This window comes from Rattus rattus, chromosome 8, assembly GCF_011064425.1.
Source record: "Rattus rattus isolate New Zealand chromosome 8, Rrattus_CSIRO_v1, whole genome shotgun sequence".
Taxonomy (NCBI): domain Eukaryota; kingdom Metazoa; phylum Chordata; class Mammalia; order Rodentia; family Muridae; genus Rattus; species Rattus rattus.
In genome coordinates, this window is record NC_046161.1 from 61,694,482 (window position 1) to 61,712,376 (window position 17,895).

General features: G+C 46.0%; 1 protein-coding gene across 1 annotated transcript in view; it reads right to left on the reverse strand.

The window, feature by feature from the left end:
* Tln2 (talin 2) overlaps window positions 1–17,895 on the reverse strand; it is a 237,056-nt gene that overhangs the window by 129,523 nt on the left and 89,638 nt on the right. The window contains exons 11-17 of the mRNA XM_032911227.1: window positions 15,707–15,808; window positions 14,529–14,605; window positions 11,258–11,438; window positions 9,968–10,081; window positions 5,649–5,757; window positions 3,934–4,142; window positions 3,357–3,455 (exon numbers count right to left, since the gene is read on the reverse strand). Coding sequence (XP_032767118.1) covers window positions 3,357–3,455; window positions 3,934–4,142; window positions 5,649–5,757; window positions 9,968–10,081; window positions 11,258–11,438; window positions 14,529–14,605; window positions 15,707–15,808 — 891 coding nt within the window. The remainder of the gene's footprint in view (window positions 1–3,356; window positions 3,456–3,933; window positions 4,143–5,648; window positions 5,758–9,967; window positions 10,082–11,257; window positions 11,439–14,528; window positions 14,606–15,706; window positions 15,809–17,895) is intronic.

Sequence of the window (17,895 nt, forward strand, 5' to 3'; positions counted from 1 at the left end):
CCATGTAAAAGCTCAGGTGCCGTTCCTCAGGAGCTGTCTATCTTGGTTTTCAGCCAGAATCTCTGACTGACCACATGAGTGCCAACTCGGCTGGCCTGTGAGTCTCAGGGAATCCTCCTGCCTCTGTCTTCCCAGCCTTGACTTTACAAATACATACTACTATGTGTGCACAGCTGCAGACATGAACACCGGATTCAACTCAGGTCTGCATGCTTTGGAGGCAAGTTCGTTACCGACTGAACTGTCTCCCCAGTCCCGCAAAAGCAATGCTTCTGAGCAAAGTAAATCGAGTACTTAGGGATAATGAAACCCAGCAACAGCAGCTGAATCTAATAGAGACCAAATTCCCAAGAGTTATTCGCTAGGAGAATTACAATATAGAATGCAAGGCCAGCACAATGACAGTATGGAGATCTGGAAAGGACTTGGGATGGAGACAGAAGCAGGGGTCACTGGGTTGTGTTATGTGGTCTGCAGTGAACTCTGCACATAGTGAAGCAGTTCAGGAAAACCCAGGTATAGAAATGACTTCCAAGAAGCCATGACTGGCACCCAGGCTATACTGTGCACGGACATCTTACTGAACCTCAGGATGTGAATGGGTCCTGTGGTTCTTGAACCATAAGTACAGAGACAGGAAGGAGACATAGACACCTCTATGGATGAAAGTGTACTTTTCTCTTTCACACACACAATCATGATTTAGTCTATGGGACACATCCTGTCCCTGTAATTCTAGAGTAAATGGAACCCTGGCTAATTTTATGTCAACTTGTCATGTGAAAGGAGGGGACCTCAACTGAGAAAACGCCTCCATCAGATCCAGCTCTAAGACATCTTCCTAGTTACTAATTGATGAGGGAGGGTGATGATGGTGGGTGATGTTATCCCTTGATTGGTGATCCTGGGTTCTATAAGAAAAGCAAGGCAACAGAGAAAGCTGGTAAGCAGCGCCCCTCCATGGCCTCTGCATCAGCTCCTGCCTCCAGGTTCCTGCCCTGCCTGAGTTCCTGTCCTGGCTTTTTTCAAAGACAGACTACAGTGTGAATGCATAAGCCAAATAAACCCTTCCTTTCCCGGGTTGCTTTGGTCATGGTGTGTTGTCATAGCAACAGTAACCCTAATTAAGGTAAGTATCATGCAAAATGGTCATCCATGAGGTAAAAAACCAGAATGCCAGGGGAAGCCAAGGGAGGGGAAGGTGTTTGATCCCTTTCTAGAAAATATGATGCCACTGACTAATTAAGAGGTGGTTAAAGGTGAAGTAGCAAAAAACAAAACAAAACAAAACAAAAAAAGCAAGCATCCTCTTGCATTGTGGGAAGGATGTATTTAGAGTATCAAGCAGTTGATAAAAAGATGTCTATTTTTTCAGGTCAGAGAGATGGCTCAGTGCTTTAGAACACTGGCTGCTCTTCCAGAGCTGAGCTCAATTCCAGCAGCCACATAATAGTTCACAGCATCTGTAGTGGGATCTGATGCCCTCTCTGTACAGTGGTGCATGAAGACAGAGAGCTTGAACAAGCAAACTTTTAAAAAAAACAAATCTTTTTTTAAAGAAGTTTTTTTTTCCTGAATTTGGTGGTGTATGTGATGTCAGCTCTTGTACATTTGAAATTTTGTGATTTCTGATCTCGGAATCAGTGTTTCACACAGAGCTACATATTGCATTAGGATACGGTAATTCAGAGAACGTTTTCTTTAAAGTAAAGGCCAGGGCTGGGGACACAGCTCAGTTAGCGGAGAACCTAGTCCGCATGGAGATTTGTGATCGGCTCCCAAGACAACCTACTCAGAGCACAGTGGAACACACACATAATGACAGCATGTAGGAGAAGAGGGCAGGGCGAACAGAAGGGCAAGGTGACCCTCAGGTACAGAGTGAGGCTGCAGCGAGCTCATGCTACCTGAGAACACACTGCAAAGACGGAAGAAAAGGGGCTGAAAAACAGCGCAGCCGTTCAGATTGCTGTGGTTGTCGCAGAGGGCCTGAGTTCAGTTCCCACCACGCATTTTGGGTGGCTCAAAATTGACTGGAACTCTACCTCCAGGGGATCTGATACCTTCTTCTGGCCTCCTGAGGGTACCCTCGTACACTTGTGTGCTCACAGAGATACACACATTTGCATAAACAAAAAGAAAAGAAATAAAGAGTAAAAAAATAAAGTGTAGTGAAATTCAACTGAATCATCATACAATGAATTTGATAATTTGGATAAGGGAATCCTTCAGAGAGCATAGCTTAGAAATTTAAAACTCTCATCAGGATGGACTTAAGTATTACCTGCAAAATCAAGAGACTTTAAAAGAAGAGTAAGGGTTCCTGGCCCCAAGTATATGAGCAGAGTGCGCCCTGGCCTACAGCCTTAGTCTTTAACACTTCGATTGTGAGGTTAGGAGAGGCAGACAAGCTGAGATACTGTCCGAGCTTCAATGTGGCGAAACTGGCAGTGAATCAAGCCAGCTGCAAACAGTAGCAACAGCTGCTCAGCAGGGGACACGCAGTGTAAGACTCTGGTATTGGAAACTCAGGATCACAAAATGACTTCTCGGTCTGGGTCCCACACTCTCGGCCTTCATACACGACAAGATCTGAGCTCGGGCATCCAGTGCGTGTAGGACTAGCCTGAGTTAGATACGCAGATCCTACTTAAAGAAAAGCAGTAATACAGAAAATATTTCTAAAAAATAAAGGCCAGGGCTGGAGATACAGCTCAGTGTGCACAGTGGTGTACGCTTGTAACTGCAGTACAAGGGAAGCCGAGAGATGCACATCTCTCGGGCTTGACTTCTAGTCAGCCTGCCTCAAGCAACAACCCCCAAATTCTCAAAACCCAAAACAGAATGGACGGCATCCTGAGAAATGACATCAGAGGCTGATCTCGGGTGTCCACATACATGTGCTCATACACGCAAGCACACCAACACCCCAATACACGCACACACACACACACACACACACACACACACACAAAGACGACAGAAAGAGAGAATCCACTGAAAACTACTCCCCACAAAATAAAACAAGACTTGCTGAGAATGGTAAGGAGGTTGGGTGGCAAATAGGAAGGGATTCACAATTACTGTATCTACTTTTATAAAACGTCCAAGAAACTGGTGAACAAGCAGAAAGGCTAAGGGTTTTAGAGGATGATACATAATATCAGTGACCTGTTTTTTTCCCATTAAAAATAGATACATTTAATTGACACTGAAAGACCTCCCTACTCAAATCGTTTCCTTGGATTTTACTCTCAACAACCCTAGTAAGACCGGGCTTGTGATACATCCTCCCTGTGAGGTCAGACTCCTCCCTCAGACACGTTTCCAAGACTGGGGAGCTACAGATGTCTTACTTGGAATCTCTCATCCGTCTCGTTCTCTCCGATCTGTCTCAGGAGATCTCCACTGGCTTGGCCAATGCTTCCCGCAGCAGTCAAAACAGTCTGTCGAGGCTGCAAACAGAGAACACGATCTGGTTGGAAGGAAAAAGAATTTCTTCCCACGTCTCACCACATATCAGTCTCATGAGGAATCCAACAGAACAGCTCCTCCTCCACACAGATGAAGACCTCCAGTTGTATGCCAGATAGGAGATTATAAAAATATATCCTGGTGAGATGCAAGGGGAATTCTCATCATCCAGTAACAGGTGGATGTGCGTGAAATGAATGGAATGGGTCTTGAACAATTAGAACAAAGCTGGTTTATACAGAGGTTCAGTTGCAAACCTATAGGTATGCCTTTTGTGTTCAGTCAGAATGGTTTTCTACTCGGAGCATCCCCCTTCCCACCCCTGACCCATTTCACTAACTCTCGCTACTACCCTGTGGTATCTTCTCAGAATAGTAGGAACTTTTCAGGATGCCAGAGCTACACAGAACTGAAGGGATACATGTCTCATCTGAGTTAACTAAGTATCTTTGGGCTCACCTCTCCAGAAGTAGGCTGCACAGCCTTCAGTAAATCAGACACGGCCCCGGCGAGGGTCCTGGCAGCTCTGAGAAGGTCCTCCCCACTGCCCACGTCATCGTCCATGAGGGCCGCCAGCAACTTGACCCCCTTGGACATTTCGGTCAGGTTGGAAGAAATTGTAGTGATTGCACAGCCCACGGCTGTGTAGTCAGTGTCTGCGGGGTCACCTGAGACCAAGACCAAAGGAGAGTGGTGACAGACGAGGAGGGTCTAGCTTGGCAGGAGGTACGCAGGCCTGATGAAACTTTCTCAAAACTCCCACTGGCAGGGGCCCGTGCCCCACCATCATGCAGGTAACAAATATAGAACTCTGAGGAGCTCAGTGAAATGGACATCACCCTGACTCCAATGTCTTCAATAAACTCCTCTCACCTGGAGGTCTCACATACTGAAACAGTGAACAAGGCTCCTTTAGAATTCCAAAGCAAAGGTCTTGAATTTGAGGGGACTAGAACGAATTGGAGTTAGGGGTAGGGTTGGAAATGATAAAAATATGGTATGCTCTGATATAAGATTTTCAAAAAATATATATTAAGAAAAAATTCAAAGTAGTGGCCAGTAAGATGGCTCAGTGCGTAAAGGTGCTTGACAAGTTCTGCACAGCGTACCAGTGAAAGGAGCGGTCTAACTCCCGAAACTCATCCTCCGTTCTCCTCATGTGCACATGTGCACTTCACTCTGATGTAATGTAACTAAGAACTAAACAACAATGCAAAGCATTTTCCTTGCAAATACAAAGACCCAAGTTCAATCCCTGGAACCTACATCAAAAATAAAATAAAATAAAATAAAGTCATGATGGTATAAACTTGTAATCCCAATGCTGGTGGAGTAGAGACAGAGCCCTGGGCCTGCTGGTCAGCTGGTCCCGATTACATGCAGAGTTTCAGGCCAAGGAGATACCCATCTCAACACAAAAAGGACTGCTGGAGGAGAGACATCTGAAGTAGTTCTCTGACCTCCACACACAAATATACACAGCTCAGATTCTGAAGCATGAGCCTGCATCCCGTGACCCCACTCCAGGGGTCACTCTGCTCCTGAAAACACCAGAACACCGCAGACAAAAGCCCGGGTACTTCCTGGCTCTCACCTGACGAGCTGAGGCTGGTAGTCAGGCCACCCCAGAAGACACAACTCCTGGACCAGATAGACAAAGGATGATGCTTGACACCTCCAGACGCTTTCTAGACTGTACACTCTCCAAAGGAGACACTGCCCCCAGAGACTTTCAAGTATGCTCACATGCTGGTGGGCAGTAAGACACAATAACTAAGTCCTGACTACTGATACCTGACATCAACAAACAGGCATGAGATCCTTCTTACATTCATCTTAGATCATTTCGAGCAAATGCTTAAAGCAGGGCAGATATCCCAAATTAGCCTGTTTTCTCAGTTGCTTCAATGAAAGAATGAACGAACACACACACACACACACACACACACACACACACACACACACACACACACACACACACACACACACACACACACACACACACACACACACACACACACACACACACACACACACACACACACACACTCACACACACACACACACACACACATACACACACACACACACACACACACACACACACACACACACACACACACACACACACACGCATTACACGCACACACCAGTACAATGACTCAGGGACTTACCAGCTGTGAGGTTGACAACTGAAGCTGTACCAGCTGTGATAGCATCGACTTGAGAGTGGATTTCATGCTTGGATTCATCCACTTTGTTCTGAACCCATACCCTAGATGCCTGCAAAGCCAGACAATGAAACAACACAGTCACAGCCCTGCACTGCCCTGGAGACCAGGGAAGTTAAGCCATACAATGAGACCAGCACTTGGCTGTACTCTCCTTCCTAGGCCAGCACTGAAAATGCCCAAGTCATCGTAAAGAATATCCTGGACAGGCTTTCTTGTGTGTGTAGAGATGTTGAAAAGGATACTTTCTCTGTATCTTATACTGCAATTAAAGAATGCTTATAACGCTTAGGAAAAATAATTTGATATGGCTATATCTAGATAAGGCACCTGAGAAAGAAACAAAGATTACCTATATCACTTCCTCTAAGATCCAGGGAACATCACAGAAGAGGGGGAAGAAAAACTGTAAAAGCTGGAGAGAGGAGTGCTATGGTGGTTTGCATGAGAATGTCCCCCACAGGTTCTATGTTTGAATACCCAATCCCCAGTTAGAAGAAACTGTTTGAAGAAGGGTTAGAAGGTCTGCCTTTGTTGGAGGAGGGCTTTGAGGTTTCAGAAGACCCAAAGAGCCTCTCTCTACCTCCTGCTTGCAGCTCAAGATGGAGTTTCAGCTGTTCCTGTACCATGCAGTCTTTCCGGCATCATGGACTCTAACTCTCTGAAACCATAAGCCTATTTAAATGTGTCTTTTTATAAATTCCTTTGGCCATGGGGTCACAGCTATAGAAAAGCAAGAAGTAGAGTGCTATAGTATGCTGTCCTCTGGGCACAACATGACCATGGCCCTCTTGGGACTTTCAGCAGCGAGAATCCTTGAAATAGCTTTGTACAAGACTGGGTCCACCAGGGAGGCTACAAAGACTCACAAGGCCTTGCCCCATGCTGAGGAATGACAGGCAGATAATGGTTGCTGGGAGAGGAGAGATATTTTCTTTGGTGGTTGCTACAATAAGGAGCCCTTAACCTGCTCCTATGAGTAACCCTGATTAGGCTCACTAATTCATACAACAATAACAACAACACACAAGATGACCAAGCAATGAATGGGCTCAAAAGGAATTGGGGGAGAATGGAGGGGGCAATGGGGGCAAATATGATAAAAGGATATATATACACAGGAAAATTTCACAATGAAACTCAGTATTATATGTAATTAGGATATGTTAATAAACTCAATGTCACATAATAACTTGGTACTTAGACTAACATTACCACTTGGTAGTAATTTCTACTTTGCTTTCTTAGGGAACAGAGTTAGAGCTTTGGGTGGGTCAGCTCACAAGGGTTTGTGACCAACACCGAAGTTTTCCCAATTGACATGACTTGAACTATCATGAAGAAAATCAAATATCACGGCCATATGCAGGTAGTATTTTTTCCCAGTACACCTGGGAAGATGGGCTAAGGCTCTGTGCCTGCTTTATCTCTATCAGGTGACAGGACAATGGCAAATTATTACCCAGATCCTGGGCCTTACCTTTCTCCTACTACAGAAACTCAAAAGACATTTCTAGCTCTTGTATTTTGTTTCAACCCATCAGATATGTCCAACCTGAAGACTGTTGGCTACAAGTGACTGATGATAGCTCAATACGAAAACGTAAATTTATCTAAAACATTATGAGATTTGTATGGGTGACTTATTTATCAATTATTATTTTATAACTCGCTTGTGTCAAAAGTTTGGATGTGCCTGCTAGCACTCACACTGATAATGATGGCTTGCGGGAAAGACACTGCTCTAGGCTCAGGCTGCATCCCATCTTCAAGAACCGGTGAACTGGGACAGTCACCTCCTCATATTTTATCTCCCAAGCATTCTGGATAGGGAAGCCCACTTATTTATTCCCGCTCTGGCATTCCCTGAGCAAAATATATACAGAATTCAGGGACTTGAGAGAAATGGTACCGAGGACAGTAACAACCTCCACACATAGCAGTATAGAGAGGGAAACAGAATTCAGGGACAGCTTTGATGCTGTTCCTGCTCGATGAGTCGAGGCTACAGAATGCATCTTGGTTCTAGCCCTGCAATGTCTATCTTATAGTAGCGTTGGTTTTTTGTTTTTGTTTTTGTTTGTTTACTGTGACTGCACCCCGGAACATGGTATACACCCACTTAGCCATAAAGTACAGGATAACCATGCTACAGTCCACAGACCCAAAGAAACGAAGTAACAAGGAGATCGGGGTGGGGGAGAGGGAAGCATTTGAATTTCACTGAGAAGGGGGAGTGGAATAGACATTGGGGATGGATGGAGGGAACTGAGTGGGGGAAGGGTGGGGATGGGAACAGGTGGTCAAATGGAGGGAGGATGGAGGGAGAGGATATAGGAAGAGAGAACTAGCATTGGTGAGGAGGTATCTCTGGGACAACCCAGAACAATGGAAACTCCTAGGAATCTGTAAGGGTGGCCCTAGCTAAGACTCCTAGCAATGGAGGGGACGGATCCTGAACCAGCCATCTCTTGTAACTTGTAAGACTTCCAATGAAGGGACTGTGACATCAACCCAGCCAAAAAACCCTACACCCACAATTTGTCCTGCCTACAAGATGTGCAGGGGTAAAGATGGAGAAGTTGAGGGAGTGACCAACCAGGAACTGGCCCAGCTTGAGACCCATGCCATGAGAGAGAGCCCACCCAAACACCATTAATGAAATCCTGCTATACTCGCAGGTAGGGGCCCAGCATTGCTGTCATCTGAGAGGCTTCACGCAGCAACTGGTGGAAACGGATGCAGAGACCCACAGCCAAACTTTAGACAGGGCTTGGGGAATCCTACGGAGGGGGGTGGGGTGTGAAGGATCAAGAGAGGTCAAGGACACCACAAGAAAACATACAGAATCAACTAACCTGAGCCCACAGGAGCCCAGAGACTGAATCACCAAACAGAGAGCATCTGTGGGATGGACCTAGGGCCTCTGCACATATGTCACAATTGTGTATCTGTCTTCATGTGGAACCCCTAACAGCAGCAGCTGTCTCTGTCGCCTGCCTTTGGATCCCTTCCCCACAACTGAGCCGCCTGCCTTGCCTAGCCATAACAGAAGCCGCTCCTAGTCCTACTGTAACTTGATATGCCAAGGCAGGTGGACACCCATGGGAGGCTTCCCTTATTCTGAGGATGGGGGGTAGGTAGGGGAGGTGAGAGGGAAGGACTTGGAGGAGAGGAGGGACAGGGAAGATGTGAACAGAATGTAAAGTTAAAAAAAAAAAACTATCTCTGTATCTTTAGATATCTACATCTAGATCTTGATATGAAATTATCTAGATAGATATGAAGAGGAAAACAAAAACCAGCCAAACCCCTGCTGAGGCCCAGCCCTGCCCACAGAGGCTAATTTGTGTAACCTGAGATCTGTGCTGCTCTGCAGGTGGCTTAGATGCAGAGGAAGAAGGAGAGGGTAGAAGAAGGCAGTGGTGGTGGTGGTGGGGAGCAAGCTTGCTAGCTGGTGCTTTTCAAAGTTTAGCAATGCCTACAAATCACAGGGACAGCTGCTGTGATCTGTGATTTCTGCTTCTCTCCTAAGAATCTGGATATCAGTGCTGCTGTCCTGCAGACCACAACCTGAAGTAGGAGACAAGAACTGATTCTCGGCTGCTGCAGCAGAAGCTACCAGAGGGCCTTGGAGCTCATTACCTCACCCTGCTGTAAGCCTGGTGTCCACAAAACACAAAATACCCAGACAGTAGCATCAGCACCTCTGGGGATGTGTTGCAAACACATATTCCAAGACACCCCCACTCCCATACCCACTAGATCAAAAACACATGCTAAGAACAGAGCACAATTGAAGATAATGGCTAGGGCCCAGAGATAAGTTTTAACAAGCCACCCATGAGGTCCCATTGTGTATTGAAATCTGGGAGCTGCTGGCAGTGTTTAAAATGACAAGCCAGCTACCTGAGTTGAACTCTTATTAGATGCTCATGCTAAGAATTAGATCATCACTCCTTCCCATCAGCCTTGTTTGCAGATGACAGGGGAAAGGCTTGGGGTGGTAAGACGCCCAGACTCCTACAGCAGTGAATGGAGGAGCTAGGATCAGCCGGCTCCAGGATCTGAGTCCCCAGCACAGCAGTTCTCCTTCTCTGTGAGTGCAATAGAGAATCAAAGACCCAACCCACATCAAAACACATAGATTTCTTTTGTCAGCTAGCTGGAAACAGCTTCGTCCGGCAGAAACCGACTGAGCATGTAACCTTGTTCTGAACGAGGGCAGAGACACAGGATCAGACACGCGGATGGATATTTACCATATCTTGGCCGAGAGGTGGCAGTGAGTCGAGCTCACTGAGGTCATCCTGAGCCTGCTGGACAGCGTGCATGCTTGTGTTGATGGTCCCCATAAGGGCTTGCTGTGCCGAAGTCTGCGAAGGCAGATGAACACCGGTGGTGAGCAGAATCTGGGGACCGACGGGGCCTCCTCGCACAACAGAACAAAACTAAACCTTCTCAGTCAAGAGCACATCTCATTACGCACCTGAACTAGCTCCCATTTCAACCTGAGGGCTAGAAATAGCACATTATATTAATAGGACACAAAGCGAAGGTGATTGCAGTGAAGGGCTCATAATCAGAAGGGTGTAGAGAGCTTAATTAGCAGACGAGGAGGCTGACGAGCGGCTTCACAGGGGAGTTCAGGGGATACAGCTGATCCGAGTACTGTGGATAAAAGATCTCATGCACAGAACACAGATGGCGTTTAATAAGAAGGACTCTTGACCATACTCCAGGACTCTGCCCAAACTTAGAGGCGACATGCTCTTTTACGGTTGAATGAAATCCCAACTTTTGATAATTCTTGAGGTCTCAAAACCAGCCCGATAGCGAGGGCTCAAGGCAGGCCTGAACAGTGCTGAATCAGAAGAATTAGAAAGGGTTCGACAAGACTAATTTACAAAGGCAGCTCACAGATGACTGGCCCATTTCCCCCTTTTTATGAGGGTATTAGGGCTAGTCAGCTTGAAGCTGCTGTAGGGGCACTGGGGTCTGTTTCTACAGCATAAAGAGGTTCGTGGTAGTTAATTTCTATTGGCAACTTGAGTAGAGAGTCACCTTGGAAACCAGCCTCTGGGCAGGTCTGTGAGGGAAGACCAATTCCTGGCCTGGGTTAATTGAAGTGGAAAGAGCCTCTCTAATGAGGGGGGTACCATTCCACAGGTCCGGATCTTGGACTACGTTAAAATGAAGGCTGAGCGTCAGCATTCACCCCTCTGTGCTTCCTAACGTGATGTCCAGCGTGATCAGCTGCCTCACACTCTTGCCCACCTCTTCTTTGTCACCATGGAGCGTCCTCTCAGTGTGTGAGCCGAAACATATACTTCTTCCTATACGTTGCTTTTGTCAGGTATTTTGTAATTGCAATGAGAAGTGTAACTAAATACAGGGTCCCTCGATCTCTGGCCATTGAGTCTAGAGAGGAGCAATTAGTCAAATTATAGGGATACACCATTCATTGATGACTCGTGGCTCAGATGGGAGGCAGAGGGTTCACCATCTCTAGGGGACCAGGGGTTAACAGACAAGTAATCAGGAAGTCTCACCAGCGGAGGCATGTGTCCTCGGTGCATCTGTCCGACCATGACCTGCTGCTGGGGGGACGGCATGCTGCCAACATTGAAAGTCTCAGGCCCACTGGAGCCAGAGCGCATGACAGCTGGCAGTGCCACCGAACCATGCTCTGCCTTCCCAGTGCGGTTGAACTGCTGCTGCAAGATGGTAGATCTGTGGAAGAGATGGCGGTCAGTGGGAGGCAGACACTCGAGTGCAGTACAGTACAGCAGGAAGATGTCGACAATGTGCACTGCCCTAGATTGGGGAGGTCACTTAAAAAGCACACACGGTGGGCATGGAGTAAAGAGCGACACCGGGCTGCTAAGTGGAGGCACCTCAGGTGAATCCAGTCAGGACCAGGGTCAGGGTCTCCATTGGTAGTGTCCTGGAATTATACAATTCATTTGCTGTTAGGACAGAACAAACGGCAGTCCTATCACAATGACAGTTTGAAGGAAGGTTAAGCTAGGCTGCGTATCACTTGTTCAATCATATGGAAAGAACATTATCCAACAGGTTTCCATTCTAGGCAGTGATAGATCTAATTTAGTCTCACAAGTTCAAGTCCACTGACCACATCTGTCATCTCTGGTGGCTTGAGAGACTTACGTCTTTCCCACAAGATTCCAACAGAGATTAGGATTTACACACGCACACGCACACGCACACGCACACACACACCCTTTCTTAAGATTTTTAGAATGAGTGGTAGGTGACTTTGCACATGTATAAGTAAGGAGCTAGACAGAGGGCAGTCCTTTTTCAGGAACCAAGTGGAGAAGCCATGAGGAGGGTCTGGGGAATACAGGAGAGGTGAAGAAAGGGGACTTTTATACCAAGAGGCAGGCTCAATCTTAGACCATTCCTTTTAACCAAATTGGCATCTCGAGCAACAGACGTCTGTAGAGAGTCAAAAATGTGGGGTTGGGGATTTAGCTCAGTGGTAGAGCGCTTGCCTAGCAAACGCAAGGCCCTGGGTTCGGTCCCCACCTCCGGAAAAAAAAAAAAATGTGCGCAGAGGTGGGTCCTGACAGCTCGGAGTGTGGAGAATAATCAACTGTCTAGAACTCAAACCTAAAAAGACCATCTATATCACCTCAGCCCTTGTTTGGGGGCAAGGCTCAGAGACCATCATGGAAACAGAAGAGGGAAGAGTGTAAAATAGCAATCGGATGGGAGGAGTGCTGTAAAACGCTGTCTACTGGACCTGTCATGGCTGCTGCACTTGCGAGGCCGGTGTGCTGCATGGCAGCTGCACAAGAATGAGCCTCTCAGCCTCTCGCATGGAGCTTATGAGACCCCACTACTAGCTGTGGAGCCCTTGGGAGCTGATGTTTGCTCAGGGCGCGAGAGTTGGTTTTCTTTGGTGGTACAGACAGTAGTAAGTTGTCTATGTCCCCACACCCCTGCTCGTGTAAGCAACTCTAGTCACATTCAGTAGGTCATTTTAAAAAGGCCTGAAAGTAGGAGAGAGACTTGAAAGGGAATGCGGGTTCACAGGGACCAGAAGGTGGGGTAAAAGAAGGGGTTGTGGGGAGAATACGAGCAAAAGAAATAATACATCTGAACAAAACTGTAAAGAATAAATTTAAAACATCCTTTTAAAGGTGTTCAGAGTCGATGACACCAGGGAGAGGAGGTCTGGAGGCTGCTTTCTTACACCTCAGCCAACAACCTGCTCATCTTGACATAGGTCCGTGATGAGACACTAAACAACAGAGAAGTCAGAGAGGCTAGACAGTGGGGCCTGGCACGCTGCATTCCCACACCTACTGGGCTCTCCTTGTGGGATGCATAAGTGCTAACAATGCCATCAAACAAACATCTCACTCTGACGGGAAGCATGGACTTAAGACTTCCCAGCTGGTGGACATCAGTCATTCCGAGGACTTAGGAGACTCCTCCATAGCATACAATAGCCTTGAAGGGTGCTGGGGCCAGTTTGGCTCCAACCTGTGTACTTACTTACAGGGAACCAAGGTCTGAGGGACAACATCTGCCTTCCTCTAACATAGGAGCTGTGTTGGGATCAAATGAGAGCATGCTGGTCACACAGAATGAAAACAAAGACAAGAGCAGATACCACAGGTCTGCCTAACACAAGAGTGTCTGTGGAGATTTCTCAGCTAGCAGTGCTTACTAGGTATTTCTTATTTTTTGTTAAATCCATTTTCTCATTAATAAGTGGAGCTAAGAGTTCTGAATCAAAAGAGTTCATTTTATGTTTATTGTGTGTGTGTGTGTGTGTGTGTGTGTGTGTGTGTGTACATGTGATATGCAAGTGCCTGTAGGCCTGAAAGAGGGAGTCAGATCCCCTGGAGACGCAGTCCTTCCAGGTCGTGAGCAGCCTAGTTTGCTGGAAACCAAACTCTGGTTCTCTGTGGGAGGAGCAAGCACTCTTCACAGCCAAACTATTTTTTCAGCCCCAAGTTTTGAATTTAAAATAACAAGAATCTTTACAACAGCAGACAAAATGTGTCAGTGTTTCGTGTGTGTTACTTGTGACTCCATCATGAAGAGCACACGTAACAAGGTGATATTACTATGATTCCTGGTTTCTACATGGGATTGTCAAGGTAGAAAATTCAAGGCCAGCACGAATGAACAGACCCCTAGCATGGTTCCTGTCAGTAATTTTTTCCCCTTTTTCTTTAAAAACAGTGTTTGTGTAATTTTATACGCCATGAGCATTTGCTTGTACGAGTGAGTATCTCACTTGCATTAGGTGCCCGTGGAAGCCTGACCAATCAATTCCCCTGGAACCCAAGTTATAGGCCATGTAAACAGTTGCCATATCCCAGCCATGATGAACCCAGGTCCTCTGGAAGAGCAGCCAGTGCTCACTGAGCCACCTCTCCAGCTCCAAGAGTGCATTCTTAGCCCTGTCTCTTTGCTGTCTCACGGCCCGTGAGAAGGGTGTGGCATGGAGTTGGTGCTTTATGTACACCACACCACCGGCCAGCCTCCGAAATCCTAGGACTGCATCAAACAGAAGCCAAGTTACAGATTTCAAGGTAATAACCTGATCCATGAAATTTACATCAGAGAAGCTGAGCAGGACCCAGGAAAGCTGACTGCTTCCAAGATGGAGGTGGACACCATGCCCTGCACAGGGTCCCCATGAAATGCTCAGCACCCACACAGGACAGCTGTATCACATGCACAGATCATCTAGGGGCCATAACCGAAGAGCGAGCCTTGACTAACCCATCACCATGTCACCTCAGGAGGAGGCAGATCCCTAGCACCCTGGATACTTACTTTTTTGGGGAAACTGACTCTTCTAACATAGTTGACTCCTCATCCCCTTCCAGCCCAAATCTATCTTTGCTTTGTTTCTGGAGGTAAAACAGACACAACAATGAACATCAGCAAATCTTTACACAGGACCACTGAAAAGAACGTTTGAAGGGGCACAAACAACATACTCAAGTTGACTGCGAATTCCGAGCACTGGAGAGTTAATAAAGCACAAAAGCATGACGCCAATAAAAAGCAGAAACCCGGGACTTAATGTGCAAATCGATCAAGTCTTGAGTTTACCATTGCTTACACAGCAAAAAGTCAGTCACATTTATTAATATCCTAGCAGAATATGCCTTTTGAATGGATTGTATGGGGAAGCCTTAAAACGTCTGATTTCCTATATGCTGCTATGGCACGTGGGGTCATTATGTTTGGTAAGAACAAAAACTCATGGAAACCACAAGGCACACTTTAGTTCACCACCTTGGGTTTCCACCAAGTAGGGAAAGCAAAAATCCTATGCAGAGAAGAAGACTCTGAAGAACCAGGACGAGACAGTCCTAGCTAGCTCTATCAACTTGAGGCACCTTGAGGGATTCCCTAGAACAGTGTGACCTGTGGGTATTCCTGTAGGAGAATGCTGTCACTGTTGGCTGACTTAGGAGGTCACCAACGGGTGGTCCCATCTGCTGGGCTGCATAAGGGGGACGGCCGAGTATGAGCTCACACCAATCATCAAGCAGCTCCCGCCATGGTTTCTGCTCTCCTTCCTTAGCTGTGAGCTCCCTGGTTGGAGGGAATGCTGTGTATATAGGATAGCAAGTGGCCTGACTTACAAGTTCCCACTGGGCTTCTAACCCATACTTCCCTGCAGGATAGACTGCAAATAGAAGTGGAAGCCAAATGAACCTTCTTCCTTTAGTTGCTTTTGGTCAGTGTGTTTATCATAGCAATAGAAGTCAAAGTGGAACACAGACCACTGCTCCTTACCCAGTAGTAATTAATATATATGACAAAATCAGACATGCTCAGAGGATTCTGGGTCAGAGATCTCATGCACAAGCAATCTTAATGCTGAAGACTCAATCTGTCACTCAAACAGTTCCAACAAGGATCCCATTTAACATGGCTTCGTCATTGAGCCTTTCACCAAAGCAGCCTTGATTTTCTTGGTCTTCTTCAACACAACATACCTTCTTGAGGATGATGTCAATGTATCCTGCAATCAGCTGGGATATTTGCTCCCCCTCTGTGGTCTGTACTGAATAGTAGCTTTCTTGGTACTCCCCAAAATCCTAAAAGAGCACATCAGGAGAAACACAGCCGCATTAGATCTACCAAACACCATGAGGACACAGAGAGCAGCCATAAAGCTGTGACCCGGCTCACTCTCCACTCTGAGGAACAACTGAACTCTAAAAAGGTATTCAATGGTAGATGGTTTAAACAAACAAACAAACAAACAAACAAATGCCGTCCAAGGCTCAGACCTGAACTCAGTCCCTGGAACCCACATGGTGGAAGGAAAGAACTGACTTTGGTAAGTTGCCTTCTTACCTCCCCATCCCTCTCACCCCCACACACGCTTAAATACATATCAAAATAAAGGAAGTGGGGTTCTGGAAACTATAAAGATAGACAGACAGGATTGGAGCCTTAGGACCAAAGGAGACCTAATGTGGTCTTAGACTTTCTTTTGCACCCCATATACACCAAGCAGGGAACTGGAGAGGCCAGAATACCTTGCAGAAGCCATTCCTGAAACCCTACCGTTTCCAGAGGATGAGAAGAACTAGACAGGAGATGCAACCCCACCAGCAGCTGAAGAGTAGTGGGCCCCAGACATTCCAGACAGGAAAAAAGGGCCATTGTATTTCAACATTGAACACAGTAAATTTCTGTATAGTTCCTTTCCTCCCTAGTGTCACAGGCCTGGTGGCTTCTGCTTCTTCCCATCAAGGTCACCAAGTAATAGTGAGCAATGTAGAGAAATGGCTGTCTGCTGTTACAGAGAAAACCATCAAATCTTGAGTGTATCAGAAAGATAAAGTGAGGCAGGCATGCTGGCACACTCCAAATCCTAGCTCTTGTGGGGCATAGGCAGGCAGCAGCTGTAAGTCAGGTCTACTAGTGAGTTTCGGTCCAGCCAAAGCTACACAGTGAGCACCTGTCTCAAAACAAACAAATAATTGGAGAAGAGGTGAGGGCTAGAGAGATGGCTCAGTGGTTAGGAGCACTTGATACTCCTGCAGAGAACCTGGAATTGGTTCCCCATCACCCACATGGGAGCTCACAACTGTCTGGATTTCTAGTTCCAGGGGATCTAGAACCCTCTTCTGGCCACATGGCATCAGGCAAACATGGGATATGTAATTATATGCGGACAAACATTCATACACATGAAATAACAGCTTAAAAGGAAAAGCAAAACAAAACCCTAAACCCTGAAAATGTCCTCAGCACGTTCTCTGACCATAATGGGATCAAACTCGAAATCAATAACAGAAAGACAACAGGGAGATCTACAAACAACTGACCAGGAGAGAACCAAAGCAGAAATCAATCCCAGACAGTCAGTTGGGAAAGCACCAAAAGCTGGGAAGTTAATAAAAGCTGAGAGAAGGACGAAGGAATTCCTTATGGGAAGCCTTACCTAACTTTACACCTCCATGAAAATGTCAGTATACAATTCTGTCTTTTGGCTGAGGTCATTTACCAAGCTTGCTATAAATATTTCCCATTGGTAAAATAAAATTTTTGTTCTTTAAAAATACTTAGAAGCACTCTGGTAAGACCAACTACAATATTAAAAGAGGCATAACAAAAATAATTTCCCCCAACTTACCTATTCCTGCCTGCCTTTCTTTTTTTTAAATATAAATCATCTTTACTGATATAACAATAGAGAAAAAAATCACACTAAAGACTTGAAAGCTTTATACGACGGAATGGTTGCTACTCACACAGCTGCTTAGCTTTTTCTAGAAGTCAACAGGAATGGAGGTATTGTACTTAAACAGGCTAATGAATACTGATGTTATAATTTAAAATTCCTTCCCAAAATACCACTCTGAAGTGTCAAAGCAATTTTCTTCTAGCATTCCTAAATATCATGCATATATGTATACTGATTTTAAGATTTAAAAATACTCCATTACTTCTCACAATGGAAGAAGAGGACAGATGTGGCTCTGAAAACGAACACCCATGTTTTGGGGGCTATGTAGAGTCCATGCAGCTGCAGTGGACTATGGACCGTGCAGATTCTAAGCATTCCTTTCAACTAGCCTGGCCCTATCATTCTATGATCAAATTATATGACGGTGCAAGTCAGTTTTATTTACTTTTTTATTTATTCTGCTTTAAACTTTTTAAAAAGATT